This window comes from Acanthisitta chloris, unplaced genomic scaffold, assembly GCF_000695815.1.
Source record: "Acanthisitta chloris isolate BGI_N310 unplaced genomic scaffold, ASM69581v1 scaffold39297, whole genome shotgun sequence".
NCBI classification, from domain to species: Eukaryota; Metazoa; Chordata; class Aves; order Passeriformes; family Acanthisittidae; genus Acanthisitta; species Acanthisitta chloris.
In genome coordinates, this window is record NW_008683886.1 from 1 (window position 1) to 17,177 (window position 17,177).

Here is a 17,177-nt window from a genome sequence, read left to right on the forward strand (position 1 = left end):
CCCGCTCCCAGCCCGCGCTCCCGCCCGGGGCCGCACACAAGCACTGAGCGCCACCATTGCGGTTTTATTGAACAGTTTATTCTGGTTTAAAATAAAAAACAAAGCCTGGCTGGGCGCAGCAGGAGCCGAGGCTGTCCCTGCCCGCGCAGCTCCCGGCCCGGGTCTGTACAGCTGGGACACCTCATAGAGCAGAGAGTTATTGCAACAGGACAGCACTTGCCTCTACGGTCAAAAACCTCAACGGGCGTTCAGAATCGGGACGTGTGGATCCCAAAAGGCAGTTGTTAACATGCAAAAAAGCATTACTAAACAAGATTATCTAACTTCTACGGCTGTCAAATACTTGACCTTAATAAGGAAACCAATTACAAAATACTTCGTTGTAGTGCTATACAAAAGTTATAAAATTAAAGATTCTATCAACCACTTTTAAATAGTCCAATTTTTCAACAGTGCAGTTTTCCACATCTTTATCATCACTGAACATTTTGAAGTAACAAAAAAATAAATCAGCAAATTAGATCAAAGTGATGTAATCTTTGGATCCCTTTATTCCCGTGGCCTTCCTCTACATACACAGACACAAATGAGCAGGTTTCTATTTCAGCATATCGGAGTTGTAACTAGTCATCCAGCATAGGCCAAAAGTCCACGCTCTGTCACTTGTGACGTGGTGGTGGCAGAACCAGAGTCTCACTGTCTCCAAGCTACCGTCTAGCAAAACGCAAACAACTTCAAACACTAAGCATTCTTTAAATTGCTCATGTCTACAGGTATTACAACAAAGTTAACGTTTCAAGAATGGACAAATGGAGATAGACTGCTGTCCCAGGCATTCCAGAGAATCACCAATTCCTGGGTCAGGTCCATCATTAAAAAAGTTAATATTTACCACTAAGTAAAATTAATTGCAAATCTTGACATAGGAAAACTCCTTTTCTCCTTTTTCTGAAAGTATCTCCTGAACTTGGTCAAATCCTGTGCTATGCCAGACACTTACAAAACCCAATCCTTGCAGAGCAGTGAAGTGTGTATCCAGTTCATGTGATGGAAGAACATCTTCAAAACCTCCTTACAGTCCAAATATAAAATCAAACATTTAAGCCTGAAAAGCTACTAAAGAAAAACACCCAACTAATTCAGTGTTCTTCAGCATATCAACTTCTGCAATAACACAGTATGTTTGCCGACTTAAAAATGTTTATTCTTTAAAAAATTAGTTGCTTTTTATACAGCTATACAAAGTTTGTAATGTTTCTTTGGCAATGGGATATAATGGAATTTTACAACTATATAAAAACTTTCCTTTGCCTAAGAAACAGTATTTACTGTGTGTACATATCTGACTGACAAAGCAAGTTTCCTACTGTCCAGCACCCTAGCTGATACAACTACCTCAAAAGGGATATAACAGGATTTCCAAAAACAACCTTCCATGGGTCAAACACTCACAGTATCGACGGCCTTCTGCATACAATTGTCCTTACAACTTGAAGCAATTATCAAATACAGTTTAGTAATAAGAAAAATCCTTTCAGTGATGAAAAAATACTTAAACTCCATCGAAGTACTGCTTATAATTAACTATACATAAGAAATTACTTATCATTCTGTCTCAAATATATTTAATGCTCACTGCTTTCAAAGATGGCCATTTTTCAAAAGTAACTGCATTACACCCCTTTGAAATTAAATAGTTAAATCCCAGTGCTGGTGACAAGTATACAGCAAATTAACTTCATTCTTTGCAGAGATCAAAACTAATTCTCTGGATCAAGAAGATCTCGATGGTCACCCGGTTTCAGCTTTCCTGGAGACTACGCAGCAACTTTGTTGTCTTTCTAGAGGGAGCAAAAGTACAGTGTTAAAGTCAATTTTGCAAACCAAACCCCAAAAATTCATCTGGGCAGCAGCACTGGGAGAAGTGCTGTGGTGGTTACTGCTCACCTCCCGCAGCAGCCAGAGCTCCCTCAGCGATGAGGTCACACCTGGTCAGACCCCCTCACTCAGCACGAGGCAGCTCCTCACTCTGCCTATGTGCAGGGCACAAATCCTCAGCCCTTGCACCACCTCCTACTTATCTGAAGGCTGCACAATTCTTTCACTCAGCAATTCCAACCCCTCATCTTCAAGCCTTCATTTGCACTCATGTTCAGATGCCGAAAGTTTCTATAAATCACAGGACTAATTGCTGCAATTAGTCCTGAAGGAACGGCTGAGGGACAGTCAGAAATCTGCTGGGATGCAACCTCCCTTTTTTATGTTTAAAAATATTTAAAGCTTCAAACAGAAAATGAGGACTTTTGTTTGAAAAACTATCTGCTCATGCAATAAACTACCAGCAAAAGTTGTTCTGTCCCAGTCAGAGCTGCAGAAGTCTGCTTTTCTGGAACCAATCTAGTTCAGTATCTGTTCCTGATCCTAACCAGCACACCGGTCTATAAAAAAAAATTCAAAAGTTTGTTGGACACCGGAAGCAAGTTAAATGATTCCCTCTCAATCTTTACATTCTACAGTACAGCTTAGAAAAATGCTCCCAATCCATATTTCTAACACTTGCATTCAACCTGCAGAACCTGTTTTTTCCCCCCTCCCCTCCACATCAGCTACACAATAACTATTTACAGCATGGGAAGAAATGTAGCTTTGCTTTTCGGTCGCAGGCAATAGTAGAACGATGCTGCAGAACTAAAATCTGAGCATTAACAGACTTTCAGTAAGCACCTCAGAATATCTACTGAAGACATTCTAGCTCAACCCCAAGTCTAAACCCAGGGGGGTTTTCACCACTGCTCTCCCAGAACGCGGATCAGGTCAGAGTAACATCAAACACATTTTACCCTATACTCAAAGTCAGCGAACTCCCTGCCTCCACGGCCTCCTCGGAACCCCCCGCGGAAGCCCCGGGGGGCAGTGAACGCTCCTCCTCTCGCTCCTCCTCGGCCCCTTCCCCCGCGGAAGCCGATGACGCCTCTGCCCCGGTAGCCGCCGCGGCCGCGGTTGGGGCGCAGGGGGATGCCGAAGGTCTCTGCGTTTAGCCTCCTCTCCTCAGCCCAGGTGGGTCGCCGCTCCCTGCCACACAAAGAACAGGGATTGTTGGACTGCCCGGCTCAGTGAGAACTGCCGGAGAGCCTGGGAGCTGAAAAACGACACATCGTCAGTCTCCACATGATCCAGGAGTCTAGGTGTCTGCCGCAGGTCACTGGGCACCGCGAGGAGGGCTACGAGCAGTACCATTCCTCGCATACTGGCAGTGCTCTAAGTTTCCCACAAAGAAAAGCACACTCTGTATCCTCTGCGCACAGCACTGTTTCAAGCAAGAAACAGTTTGCAGTTCCAGCTGTTATTTTATCTGGCTGTGAGTATAACAAACAATCCTCCTCCCCCTCCTGGAATTCAAAATAGGTCAGCAATCCACATCATCCTGTCTAATAAAAAGGCAACAGCGCAAGCTAAGCTTTAATTTTCCTGAAATGCTCTCTCCCCAATCCAAACAACACTGTGGGCCGAGACAGATAATCTGCTTACAAACCATTACCAAAGCACAGCCATAACTGATTTAACTGAAGTGTTAATTCAGCAGCAAGGCAAAACAAACCAACCTACCAACCCACTTTAGTACCTGTGGAAAGGAGACCTCAGAGCCTGTGCACCAGGTTCTAGCAGCACGGCTCTAAAGCATTTCAAACTATCTTCCTATCGCCTACTACACTTGCCCACAAGGAAATGCTGTGCTTTATACCCTGTTTTACCTTAGCTCTGAATCAAAAGTGGCCAGAGCTTGTTTTCACATACAAAGGGCAGACTGTAAGGAGGAGCAGACACCACCTTATGGTGGTGCTTCAAGCAAACTAACAGGCTTCCCCTTGCAGGCCATACCTATTGTCATCACAGGAAATGTTATCAAAGAAGGATTTGGTTTTGTCATAGTAGCAGTTGGGTCCAAGTGGATCTTCCTCATCGGCATTTTGGGTATCAACACCTGAGTCACCTTTGTCTTCTCCATTTACAGGCTTCTCTGGTTTCTCAAGTTTATCTTCTGCAAAACAACAAGTAAACAGAAGCCTGAACAAAACAGCACTGTTAGCTTATTCCCAGACAGAAACTATACTGAATGCTCAAAAATACAAAAACCTCTCCAAAATTTAACGTGGATGTCAAATGATGTGACACACAGATTAGGATATTGTGCTGCTGCTGTCTGGAGGTTTGATCTCCTCTATATCCTCTGTGGGTTTAGTTAAGGAAAAAGCCTGTGGCAGAACAGATCTGACAGCCATCTATTTTTCCACCCTCTTAGTTAACTCCTTCCCAGACTTAGGAGCCTCACTCAGTCATTCCATGCTTTTGTTCATCTGCTGCCTTTCTTCCTTGTCTGCTGGCTGAGACACAGGGTCAGCATTCAAGACACTATGCTATGGACTGACCTTGTGTTTCTTTCCTGGTAATGCCTGAAGTTCAACTTAAAAGAGTTTTGACTAGTACTAAAACCAAAACTGGTGGTTCAACAGAACTAGCTACTACTATCTCCAAGCCTCATTCCTAAATGCTTACAGCTTTAATCTCATGATGCTGTGCATAAACTTCAGAAAACCAGCTGAACCTTTCCACACCGCACACAAAATCCACCACTGTCTCACACACATTCCCAGAGCTCATTCTGACCAGGCTTCCCTTCCCTCTTTGTTATTCAGTAAAAATATCACCAACAGTAAACCATCAACATTTAAAAATGATCCACATAAAGAGGCAAGCACCAGAGGGTAAATCCCAGAGGACTCTCCACTGAAGTCTGACCACTTATTCCCACCTTTCGTTTCCCAGCGTTTAGCCAACCATGAAGCCATTAATAAAGGAACTCCCTATATTGACCTGCAACAATCTGGTCCATAAATAGCAGCAATAGTGTAAGGAGCAGGTGGCTGGTCACAAGAGAATGAGGTAATCAAAGCAGAAGCCTGCTAGAAAACAAGTGCTGGCAGTACCATTTCCAAGTACTCCTGTGTTCCTTCGGAAAAGGGTAAAAGCAAGGAAATAGATGCTAGAAACTTTCAAAGAAACTCTCCTGAATACACAGGAAAGTGCTGATTCCAAACTCATGTTTTTCTGATTGCTTTTGGTCCATAATTGACATTATAATTTTGGTCTAATAACCGAAAACAAAATATGGGGTTTCTTTTACTGCATCCTTCCCAGAACTTTAAAGGAACAAACACTATTGGGACTTCTGCTCCAGTAACCTGCATTTTTAACAGACTTGTGAGAACCTGATGCATGATATTTGCTAGTTAAAACTCCTTCAAAATTCAAACACAAGTATTTAATGAATAGAAGACCCCAGTTTACTTCATTGGTTTTGAAAGTTTTTTTTAACGACTGCTAAGCCTTTTGAAAGTTGTTCTCCAAGGTAGCATTAAAACAGCGAGACACAGTTCTTCCATGCTCAAATCCAAAGCAAAAAATGGTTTACCTTTTAGTTTAAGTTTATTATGAAACTCTCTATCAATTTCCTCCTTGTTGAATTGTGCATTCGCACTTTCAAAGTCGAAGTCCTTCTCAAACTTCATCGGACCATCCCTCCTGATACCAAACCTCCCTCGGCCCCCTCGGTGACCTCCACGGCCTCTCCGAGCTGAAGGTGCACCTGGAACTGAGAAGAGGGAAAGTCTGTTGGGTTTGGCTTTGTGCATTGGTTTTTCTTCTGAGTGTGGTGGAGGGGGGTTAGTTTTTTGTTTTGCTTTCTAACTCCTGGGGTAGCAGGTTGGGATTTCATGCATCCTCTTCCTGCACTGCTGTTGTTAAAAGCCCCATGAGAGTAGCTTGGAATGTGTCAATTCACTTCCAGTAGGGACAGAGGCGACACAGAAAGCACAACAGTACCAAACCTGGTACTGAAAGGCTTTAGGTAAGTCACTGAAAGCTTTTGGAAGAGTTAAAATGTCCATGGCTTTTCACTCAAGTACTTTGGTAGAAGGTAACAGGCTTTTTTTTCATGCTGTTGTGTTCATAAATCCACAAGTATTGCTTGGTTTACATTTTTATTCAAGTTGCTTAATACAGAGCAACCAGAAGAGAGTTTTCTCTTTAATGTTGACATTATGTGCTTGTGTTACTTTTACCCAATGCAAAGCTGTTACCCACTAGGAACAAAATGTGGAAGAATTTACGTATATTTTAGATTTTAAAAAAAAACTTAGTGACGTGTGAAAACAACGATAGCTATTGCTCAAAACAACATTTACCAATTTGTCGTTTGTTTTCATTTCTGAGTTCATTTTCTGATCTTGAAACCTTGTGTGCTTCAGCTAAAGTTGGAAATAAAAAAATGATTTGTTTATCCAATTAGGTCTATTTTTGATCATACTTTTGTATATATAGTTCAGATTTAAAAAAAATCCAAACCTGCAAATGTAAGCCACAAGTTTAAATCATAGAAGAAAAAGGTAATTTAGAATATATGCTTGGCTTTGAAAAGAAATAAGTATCTCCTGCAGGTCTCTGCTGACCAGTCTACCAGTAACAGACAGCAGGGAAATTCCTACAGGTTACTCCTAAAAGAGCACTTCATGGGTGTATGGAAGTGAACGAGCTGTATGACAACTCTCCAAAGGTACCTCGTCTGTGCTCTGGATTCTCCAGGGATTTCTGGCTAGCAGACACCAAAGGTCTGGCTGGTACAGGACTCCTCCTCCCCACGGGTGCTGGAGTGGGCAGGTGGGCTGAAGCTGTCTGTACTGCTTGTTCCATGGTGGGGCTCCTTCTCAAGTGATCCATCTGAGGGCTGGAACGACCTGGGAAAACATGGAACAAACCCAAAACCCAGAGAGTTATTTCCCATCTACAAATCTGAGTTATGGTCTTGGCCAATCCAGACTGACAGGTTTATCTGCCTTACCAGTCAAGACAGCTGTGTTCAAAGAAGAAATAAATGTTCCTGCACCCTCAGACCCATCAATCCCGAATGAAGATATCTAGCAATTCCCCTTCCCCCAGTCTAAAAGGAAAAATGGGTAGGACAATTAATCCCTACCAACGCACCCACAAGGGGCATTTAGCTACGGAACGAAATTTTCAGATCAACTGGAGGCAAACCACTCCTCCTGTCTCCCTGAAAGGTAAGCAGAAGTGCCTGTTCCAAAAGGCATGGATACAGTTCGGACGCTGGAGCTCACGTCAGCCAGTGCACTGTTGTGAGCTCACTGCCAGAGTAATGCACAGGCAGGAGCTGAGAGCTCCTCCTCACCGCACCGTCCACACGTGGCCATGTGCAGCACGAGGGACTGGAGGCACAGGCACATTTTGATCCAGCCAGACAAGTTCACAGCATCAAATACATAAATCTACTGAGAAACTAGAATAGGATCCAGTTAGAATTGCAATTCTTAGAATCCGATTCTTAGAATTAGAACAAGGCCCAGCAAGTAACACATCAAGCTACTCTTTCAACACAGCAATGTTCAGCATACTTTTCCCCCCTTCAATTAACGCAATAAAATAGAACCTACTTTTGGCAATGCACTCAACTAGTCCTGGAAACACTCTTAACTGATATACAAATCTCAGCTAGGATTTAAGGGAAAAAACCTTGTTTGCTCTAGCGTTTTGATTTTAACATGACTGCACAATTTAAAAACAGCACAAGGAATACATCTTAGTACAACTTTTACTCACAGCAGTGAAGAGTGGAAGAGTAGGAAATAATGTTTTTTAGATTTTGAGGAGCAATGTTAACACACGTGCATGAAAGGTGAGGGTGAAGGTGCTCCATGATTAGTTTCTTTTTTCTATGCTACTCAAAAAGCATCAAGTATTTCCTTTTTGCAGGTAGTTTCTTTTTCCAGTATTACACAAACAGCCCATCCAGTTTCTGCTACTACCAAGCTGACTTAACAGCCATGTCGCTGTCTTTACAAGCAATCAACTTTGCTGTTAATATCATTCATGTAAACACACATTAACAGAAACCACAATTAGGAATAAAGATTTCAAAGTTACAAGCTGAAGGACTCCACATTTCAATCCATATGAAGCATCTTGAGTTTTGTCATGTTATCAGTAAAACTAGATACTGAATTTCCATGGGCACGTCTCTGCTCACATTATTCCACTGAAGTAAGTCCTCAGTACAGATGCTTTAAGGATAACAACAAATGTGTTGATACCTATGCAGCACTCCGAGAGTGGGAAAACGCAAAGCGCAAACACAAAGCCTCTCAGTGCTTTCTGGGTGTAGTTCCAAGTGTTTCCCCAACAGAATTCAGCTGTCTGGTCAGCATTTCTGGGAGCAGGATTGGTCACAAAAAGAAAAGTTCTTACCTTGAGACATCTGTGTTTTTAGTGATCTTGCATCTGTTGTAAATGCAGAACCAACTGCAGTGCTTTGGGACATGCTAGCACTGGCTGAAGAGTCTGTTCCAAAAGATGTTAAAGAACCTCCTGCTTTGAAAGAAATAATAGAGTTGTAAATCCTGGTTTAGATTTCATTTTCTGCATTTTCTTTCAATTAGCACTAAATGATTAGTTATTCTAGAGCACCCTTTCAGTTACATTTAATATACACACATGTAAGTTGGTAAGACTAATAGCCTGATTTTTAATTTAGAACAAAAACCGGAAATGCACTTATAACTTCTGTACCACAAGTATTAACAAAACACGGTTGTGACAGGACCTTTCTGAGCAATACATGTTATTAGTATCTATCTCCAGTTAGCATCCTTTCAACAAAAACATGACTGCCACAGCTTAGTGACTGATACCAAGCTATGGCCAGTTCTACAGCCTTCCTTTCTCATGACTAACAGCTTCAGGACCAGCAGTAACACTGCCAGTTACGGGATGTGAGCTCCAGTGTGAAAAACTAAAAGGTGAAAGAAAACGCTCTCAGGGAGGAAGGGAAGTTGGTTAGTCAGTCTTCAGTACAAAGGGCCAACTCTCCCATGCAGCTCACAAACAGCTGAGGTTAGGCTTTCACACCCAGCTCACAGCTCATGCGCAGCTGGAGGCCTGTGCCAGCTGGACTGCTGAATAACCCCAGCCCTGGGTTAAGGCACACAGCACCTGGTCACCCTGGGATAGCAGGTGTCACAGCACAGCCACAGGGCTTGTGTGGAGGAGCTGCCTCTTGTGAAACAGAATGAATACACGGGGAATGTAAGGAACACCTACAGAACACAATGAATTCCTGAATACAGGAACCTTTCCCCACTCATCCCTGAGATAGGGGTTTAGTTCTCAATCATAATTGCTTTGATTTGAGCCGCAGAGACAATGAAAAACTTTACTTTTGAGCTAAGCATCAGGTCTGACACAGACTGAAGACTGAATCTGCCCTTAGGATAAGACATTGCTGAGATTCTAGGCACTGACTACTGTCTGTGCACACACATCTTCACTCGCAGGGAAGCACCGAACAGAAGTGAACATACCAACACCCACAGCCCCAAACTGCTGCCCCACCAGCGGGCTGGGGCTGAACTGGCTGTATGCAGGCATCCTGCCAAAGGGACCGTACGACCCCACCGACTGGAACGAGGATGTACTCGAAGAGCCTAGTGAAGACTAAGCACAAAACACACAACATATTTACACAAAGTAGGAAATAGTTCTGTAAGGCAAGAAATGTAGGAACTCGAAGAAACGTTTTCACAAGTCTGTATACAGTTTGGAAAACACTTTTACCCTTCCAGCTTCACAGACCTGTGAAAACAGTACCAAAAAATTTCGCAATCTTTCCCCCAGAACCTCAGCCACTGAACTCTCCTGTCAAACACACATTTAAGCTTTGCTGGCAAACTTAGAAAATATCTTATGCTTTTCCTTGAAGTTTCAAACCCCACAGGAATAATAAGACCCAAACACACTGGGGAAGGGTGGGGTTATCACCATTATTGAGGTTAGCAGTAATGCAACTTCACAGCTCTCAACTGACAGGAGGAGCTGCACTAAACTTAGCAGAAGGCCTTAGAGGATTATGAGGGCACCTGGTAAGGAAGTATCAAGAACTTTATCTTACAGAGTTGTTGAAACATTAGAAATATAAACACTTACATGGAATTATCAAGTGGCATTTGAAGCAAGAACTTCCACCTTGCTCTCAGGGATGAGTCTAAGTTACCCCATAAGCACAACTGACCAGCCAACAAAGTTCCAAAATGAAAAGCAGCTATTTCTGTCAGTGCCTTTACTATGAAATAACAGATTAACTAACCCTAAAGGCTTCAAGTTCTAAGTTGCTTTCCCTCCAGCAACCAAGTATTCCCTTTTCAAATAACGGCCCTTTAGGACATAGCCCATTTAAAAACACAGAGCTAGATGAGACACTTTTAAAGGCACATTCAGAAAAAAAGCTGAACATTTAAACCAGAATAGAAAACCAAACAAAAATCACTTTTTCACAAAGTAAAAAAACCACAAACCCAAGTGCTCCTGCACAAGTCCTCCTAAGCCAAGTACCTTTCAAAAAAGGCATCCAGACCTACACAAAGCCATTAGCTGCTTTTGAAAAAACAGCAGCTTCAGTTTGCACTGTCCCAGAGTTAGATTTCAACCTTCACTGTCACAGTTAGAGACGTGACTCCAGACAGGAAAATCTTTCCAGAGTTCCTTAGGCTGGGCTGGAAATTCACACTGACAAACACTTCAATTTGTAACCACTCAGCTAGAGAGCACTTAAAACTCCCAGGTTCCACCTTCGTAACAAACAGCTAGATCTCTGTTACGACTCACCTGGACAATAGCAGGGTCCTGTGGCAAGGAGCACTGAGGCTTTGGGGGCTCACAGACCGTCAGGTCTTTGATGTCACTGCCACGGAAGATTATGTACTCAAAGACTTCATCCCGAGGTGGGATAGGTCTGTCCGTGGGTCTGTCCTCTGTGCCAAAGGAGCGAACTGCAAAATTGGGAAGGGAAAAAGAAACAAAACCATCCCACATTCAGCACAAAGGCTTCAAATATTCTGCAGAGCCCAACAGTTTTAAATCAAAAGAGTAACAACTGGTTGAGAAAAAACCCTTATTAAGCAGACAGCATATTCTTTATCAACCCCTCAGACACGAACGGGTGATTTGATCTTACGCATTTCAGCTAAAACCAAGCAGAAAGACTGAGACATCACTTACGCTGTCACTTACATGTTGACTTCTTCAACTGTTTTGTGAGAGTAAGGGGAAGGAGAGCAAGGCAGTTTTTTGCTAAGTTAACACTTTCTGGACATTAGAGCAACAGGAACCCCAACAAAGCTGGTAAGTCAGTCCTATGAATCAGGGAATACAGGTACTCACATACTTCATATTCTGCACTTTCCAATGTGGAAAAAATATGCTAATGCTACTAGAAACTAGAATATTAAAAATACTCAAAAGTGAAGCATTCCTCCGTAGATTCAAGGTCTAAATCGATACTTAATCAAGCAATAGGAATTTTGTGGTATGTATGTACAGCTCTCACTAAGGAAATGCATTCTCACTGATCTGAGGTCTGTGTGATCTCAGCCAAGTGGACTAAACTCACTGGGGTCTAACTACCTGCCTAAGAGGTCCTGCATGGTGTGCAGCATGCCAACATTATTGTATGCACTTTGCTGAATTCCAACAGTTTTCTGACTGAAAGCAAGGAAGCTCATCAAGCCTTTCCTGTTGCACTACATACAATCACTAACACTGTACATGGACAACACCACTTCACTGTCACCACCCTCTCAAAGACCATTCCTCACCCTAACACTGCTAACCGCAGGTGAATATGAGAGAAACAAAAAAAATCAACTGCAGAGGAGATGTGCTCCAAGAGCTACAGTCTTGTAAGCAAAAACTAAACAATGGACTGAAACCAGAGAAGAAAAACCACCAAAACCCCAAAATCATGACAATCGCATTCCCTCACGATCTCATCAACTTGCAGCAGCTTTAACAATCCCTCAGGACAGTTTCTGCTCCAGCCTTTAGAAAGTGTTTGCTTTGTAAGGTACTACAGGTCATGCTGAGAAAAATATGTATTCTGCTTTAATTTACCAGAAATAATTTTCCCTCCATTTTCAGACGCATCAACACTTTGGAGACACCATTAGGCACTTATTTGCAGCCATAAAACCATTAGTCAAGGAAAGCAGAACTTCCCATAGAGCTGTACAAAGCGATACTGAGTCATTTCTCAGGCTGCACCGACAATCTTTCATCACTGCTGCTGCCTCTAGTACTGCATAAGCAGAGTTTAACAGCCAGGTATTAAAAACTGAGAAGAATAATTTGGGGTAAAGAGAGCACATCCACACCACAATGAAACATAAAGTGGTTACAACAATTTTGTTCATTCTTGTATCATGTGCTGAGCTGACTTTAATCAATTTTTCTATTCCCGTGCTGCTCTGAATGACACTATAAAATGTAACTGCTGTAAAAGGCACATACTGTTAAGCAAATGTCAATCTTTGTGAGAAGGTAAATCTGTCTTCCGTTCTTCAATTATAGAAATGGGTATCCGAAGCTTAAGGATTTGCAGAAATTAAAGCACCAAACAACAGCTCAATAACATTGTCAACTGGTCAATGTGCATTACTGTGGTTCCTCCTGTTGCTTTTTATTCATGAGAGCTGTCTATTTTCCTGCCCCCATTGTGGATCCACCCTCACTTTGTGGCCATCCTATACTCTGTCTACTAGATAACTATAAACTTGGACTTTCATTCCACCACTTGACCTGCTGCCTTGGTAAGTAAAACTGCAGTTGACTTTGCATTGGTTCTCTCCGTCCCACACTGAAATAAATGACTTCTCTGCTAGCCATTCTGCCCACAGAGGTGCACAACAACAGTCAGAGCGTGATCAGCAAGTTACTGAAGTGCTTTATTTCTATCCAAAGTGAAGGAGCTACTCTATAACATCACAAAAAAGGGGAGTAAGTTAGAGGCCCACATCTCACCTTTATGTGAGACAAAAACCTGATGAACTATGGAAGAAATATGCTTCCAAAGTATTTCTCTAAGTCACAGCTATGCTGCATGGACAAATATTTTAATATTAATACCAATGCCACATGACACACAAACAATTTTAACACCTGGGAATTACCTTTCTCCATTCTAAACCAGGGTGAACAACCTGACTTTCATCTAGTGACACCTTAAAACAGGTAAAGGTGTTTTATTATGTCAAAAAATTTGCCTTTCTCCCCATCACAAAATGACCACAGTATCAAAAGGAAGTATTCTCAATCCCAAAATTCAGAACTCGCCTTTAAGAGACTCAGCTGTCTGTAGAGCTAGATCAAGGCATTGATAAAGTCGACAGTGGTTTAGCAATACAGCACATCAAGACCTGCTCCTAAGAGTCTGGCTCTCCCCTGCCCCAAATAAAACTGGATTTAGTACAACTTTCTGCAGTATACAAAGACAATTTCATCCAATGAATTCTGCTGCAGAGGGTTAAGAAAACTCCTCTGACATGCAGCTCAGCTTTGCCCTCTCACCCCAAAGCAACAATAACCCCCCAACACAATTTCTCCCTAAAGCCGGAACCAGGACTGCACGTGCAGTGAGCTAGGAAAGGGCTACTCGATGGTTTTGCAGTGTTTATCCTAGTTAGGTCCTTTACAGAGAAGTATAACAAACAGTCAAATGTTACCTTCAACAACTATCTTTCCTGATCTAGATTAGGATTTAACATAACCCGAGTTCCTTAAAGCAGAAAGTCTAACATTGAAGCTGGCAGTACAATAGTATTTGAGAAAGAAATAGCTTTTACCATAAATTTGCATAATCAGAAACACTAAATTGCCAGAGTATCACACCCACAAGGTACTGGAACAGCAGCAGACCTAGAGCTCTCTCTGGCTATGTCTCTTGGGGTATTTCCTCAGACTACATCCTTCCTCCAGAACAAGGTGCAGTGGCTCATATATAGCAAAATACTGAAGAGTGAGAGGAAATGAAAATAAGTATGTGAAAGATAACACAGTCTTACAACGCTTACCAGGACTGCGGTAAATCCAGTCAATCTTACCTTGTCAACACCAGGTATGGGGGTTTTATTTTGTTTTAATGAGCTAAACTGGCCTAGTGACTTGCAAACAAAAAGGCAACCAGCACATGTTAAAAGCAAACTTATTTTTGTCAATGTGAATACACACACAATTACCTAGTTAGAAAGGAGCTAACACTGCTGAGCCTAACGGGATTCACATATGTACTTTTGCCTGACTAGTTCCACCAATTTCACACTGAAGTGCTGTGAACACATTCTGTACTGACTTAAGATGTTACTACATGCTCTTACCATATTCTACTACTGCAGCATTTCGCTACCAGTTAAGGGAGATGATGATTTGGTGGTTAACATGGGGACTTGAAGCAGAATGCTGAGCAGAAGCCAAGCTGTTTATTCTTCCAGCAGGAGGTCTCTGCGCAGCACTGGCTCTCCTCAGCCTCACTTCCCCTGCAGGACTCGGACACAGACCCCAGTCCTTCCCCACCCCTGAGCAGCACAAGGACCGGACCACCGTGAATTACTAAGTGAACAAGTAATTTCATTGCCATCTCTCTGCAGAACGTGACATCCCTTCCCTGTAAGCGTGCTTTGCTGCCTGCACACCATACTACAAGCGAAGTGTAAACGTGAAGGGATCAGGCTGCAGCAGGCTCCTACCTCCAGAACAGGGAATTCAGCCTGCACTCCCTCGCTGCAGGGTAGGGAGTGTGCAGGGACACAGACAGGGGGCAGCAGCCAGAGCAGGCTTTGAGCAGTTCTGCTGGGAAACACCAGGCACAAGTTTAGGGCACATGTGCCCTAACCCCCATGGTATGCAGCAGGGAGCATGTCACTTAACTGAGTAAAACATAAATTCATGAACACTTAATAAAAAGGTAATCCTTCCCCTCCTGCTCCCACCCTGAGCCATAAAAAAAATCCTCAAGTCTTCACAAAAATGTAACTTTCTTTGGTCCATGTCTCTGAGTCTTTCACCTGCAACTACCATTCTAAAAGTCTGAAAGGAAAGTTTTCTTTTTGATGTCATTACACCATGGGAAACACTATCACAGATGGCTGTGAATGCCAGAAATACCAGAAGTTTAACTGCTTAAATTACCAGAAGCTATTTCATTAATACCTATCAATTATAATGGTTCCAAGTGCAACTCTTGCTGTTCCAACGGTTGGTAAGTGAGAACTGATGAATTATCACAGAGACACAACATGTAAGTTTGTGTCCTATACTCCCATGCTAAGGACTCCCTCCTGTTGAAAGGCACATAGCCCTTTCTAACCCAACATGGCTATTCTCACACAGCTTACCTACATTCAAAATAACTCTCTCTAAACCAGTGCCTTGAAATAAAAAAAACATGGTGTACTACTGGGATGAAAGATTTCATCTTGTTTTTAGTGCCAGAACATGTAAGATCAAGCACAATCCACCATGATTTTTCTGTAACTGCCCCATGCAGAGCAGTAAGAAAACACAGTAAGAAAACAAACCATGGCTTGCAAACACTTCCTTAAACTGGTTGTGCCTAATGATGCTTTTAAAATTAATATTATATTTTTAAACGAAATAAGTACTAATTATAACCATGAACTATCAAGGCATTTAATTTGAGGCTTGACAAGAGGAATGGGAGGGTTTGGGTTGCAGACACTGTCTCTGGAGAGTTCGCAATGCAAAGAAAACCTATGTGCCAATAATACCAGAGAACCTCAAATACTTGCATAGCTGGCTTAATGTCTGGAACCCAGTCTCCATGGGAGTGCTCCCTGTTATTTAAATAACCATGCACTTGACCATTTTCTGGAAAGATGCATTGCCTCCCCTTATCAGACTCCAGCTTAGTATCTAACATTTGCTATCCTTTAACTCATGAGACAGAGACACAAGCTCTGCACACCACACAATCAGAACTGCTGGCACTGCCCTCAGCAAGGGAGAGCTGCAGGCAGGACCTGCTGGAGCCCAGAAACCTAATTTCCCTCTAAAACCCCACGCCACTTGAGACAAACAAGAGCACTGCACGAGTACAACTTCACAAGAGTATCTCCGACTTCAGCCCACACAAGTCCTGCTGTTGGACAGATCTGCGGCTATTCAAGGACAGATTCTCCCTCTACTTTTGCACTGTATATCACAATTTCAGTGGATTCAGTGAGAATGTGACCAGCGATAACTCAACCCAGGTAACACTCACATACTCTACACAGCTAAACTGAAAGCATCGAGTCATCTTCTGGGGCTTTCTGGCAGAAAACTGAACATTTATGGTAAAGATCCACAACAAACAGTTTCTAGTTTGCCTTCTGGACTCACCACAGGAAGAAGAGGCAACCATTATGTGACCAACACACTAAGAGCTCTAGAAGGAAGTTCTACTGCTTGCACACGCAGACCTGGCTACAATTAACCAGCCCTGCCACCTCACATACATGTACTGCGTGACCTAAGCCTTCAGACACTTGAACACTGCAGAGCTGAGCACTCTGCTCACAGCACAGCAAACTGCTCTGCAGTCTGACACGGCTGTTATCACTTCCAGATGAATCCCAGGATTTTTGATTTCATGTGGGCTAGAAATACCGGTTTGCTCTATTCTGAATCACAATACTACCTTACAAAACACACATTCTTCAGCTTGCTCAGCCAAGTCTCATTAAAGCAGAGGCAATGGCTTAGATTTACATTTCTGATGAGCTATGGGAAGAGCAGATTAGATTTATAATTGTAGTTTGGTCTATCCAAACATGTACTCTACTGAGTATGTGCACACAGGCCACAATATGACTTAACCACTCTCAAGAAGTCATGCAAAACTGCTTTAGTCCACACTGAATTGGTCTAATTTTGGACAATACCATCATGAGCTCCTCAAGAATGGGATTCTTTCCTAAGTGCTTTTGCACAAACCTTAGCAATCACTGGAATCTCTAAACATTTATCACAGTGTTCACCTTGTTCTTACATACATCAACACCAGCTGTGCTTTTAAAATAGACAGCGTGACTCCAACAAGGTAATTTAACCCAAAAGCAAGTTCAGAAATGAGGAAAAAAAACCCCATCACATAACAAGACCCAAACACCCCAGAATGCGCCGAACCTGCTGTAAGGTGTTCCAAAGAATCTGCACCAGGATGTGCAGAACACAGCAATCTATCTGTCCAATAATAACTGGGCCCTGAAACGCCCTGTGAGAGG

At 42.6% G+C, this 17,177-nt stretch overlaps 1 protein-coding gene across 1 annotated transcript; it reads right to left on the minus strand.

Annotated features, from left to right (window-relative positions):
* Positions 1-1,182: 1,182 nt before the first annotated feature.
* Positions 1,183-10,892, minus strand: LSM14A (LSM14A, SCD6 homolog A (S. cerevisiae); the record flags this gene model as incomplete). Its single annotated transcript, XM_009079091.1, has 9 exons — positions 1,183-1,841; positions 2,841-3,072; positions 3,880-4,039; positions 5,471-5,650; positions 6,243-6,305; positions 6,615-6,791; positions 8,317-8,439; positions 9,429-9,561; positions 10,729-10,892. Coding segments are annotated over 9 exons (1,256 nt in total), but the record flags the coding sequence as incomplete, so codon positions are not given.
* Between the last annotated feature and the right edge of the window lie 6,285 nt (positions 10,893-17,177).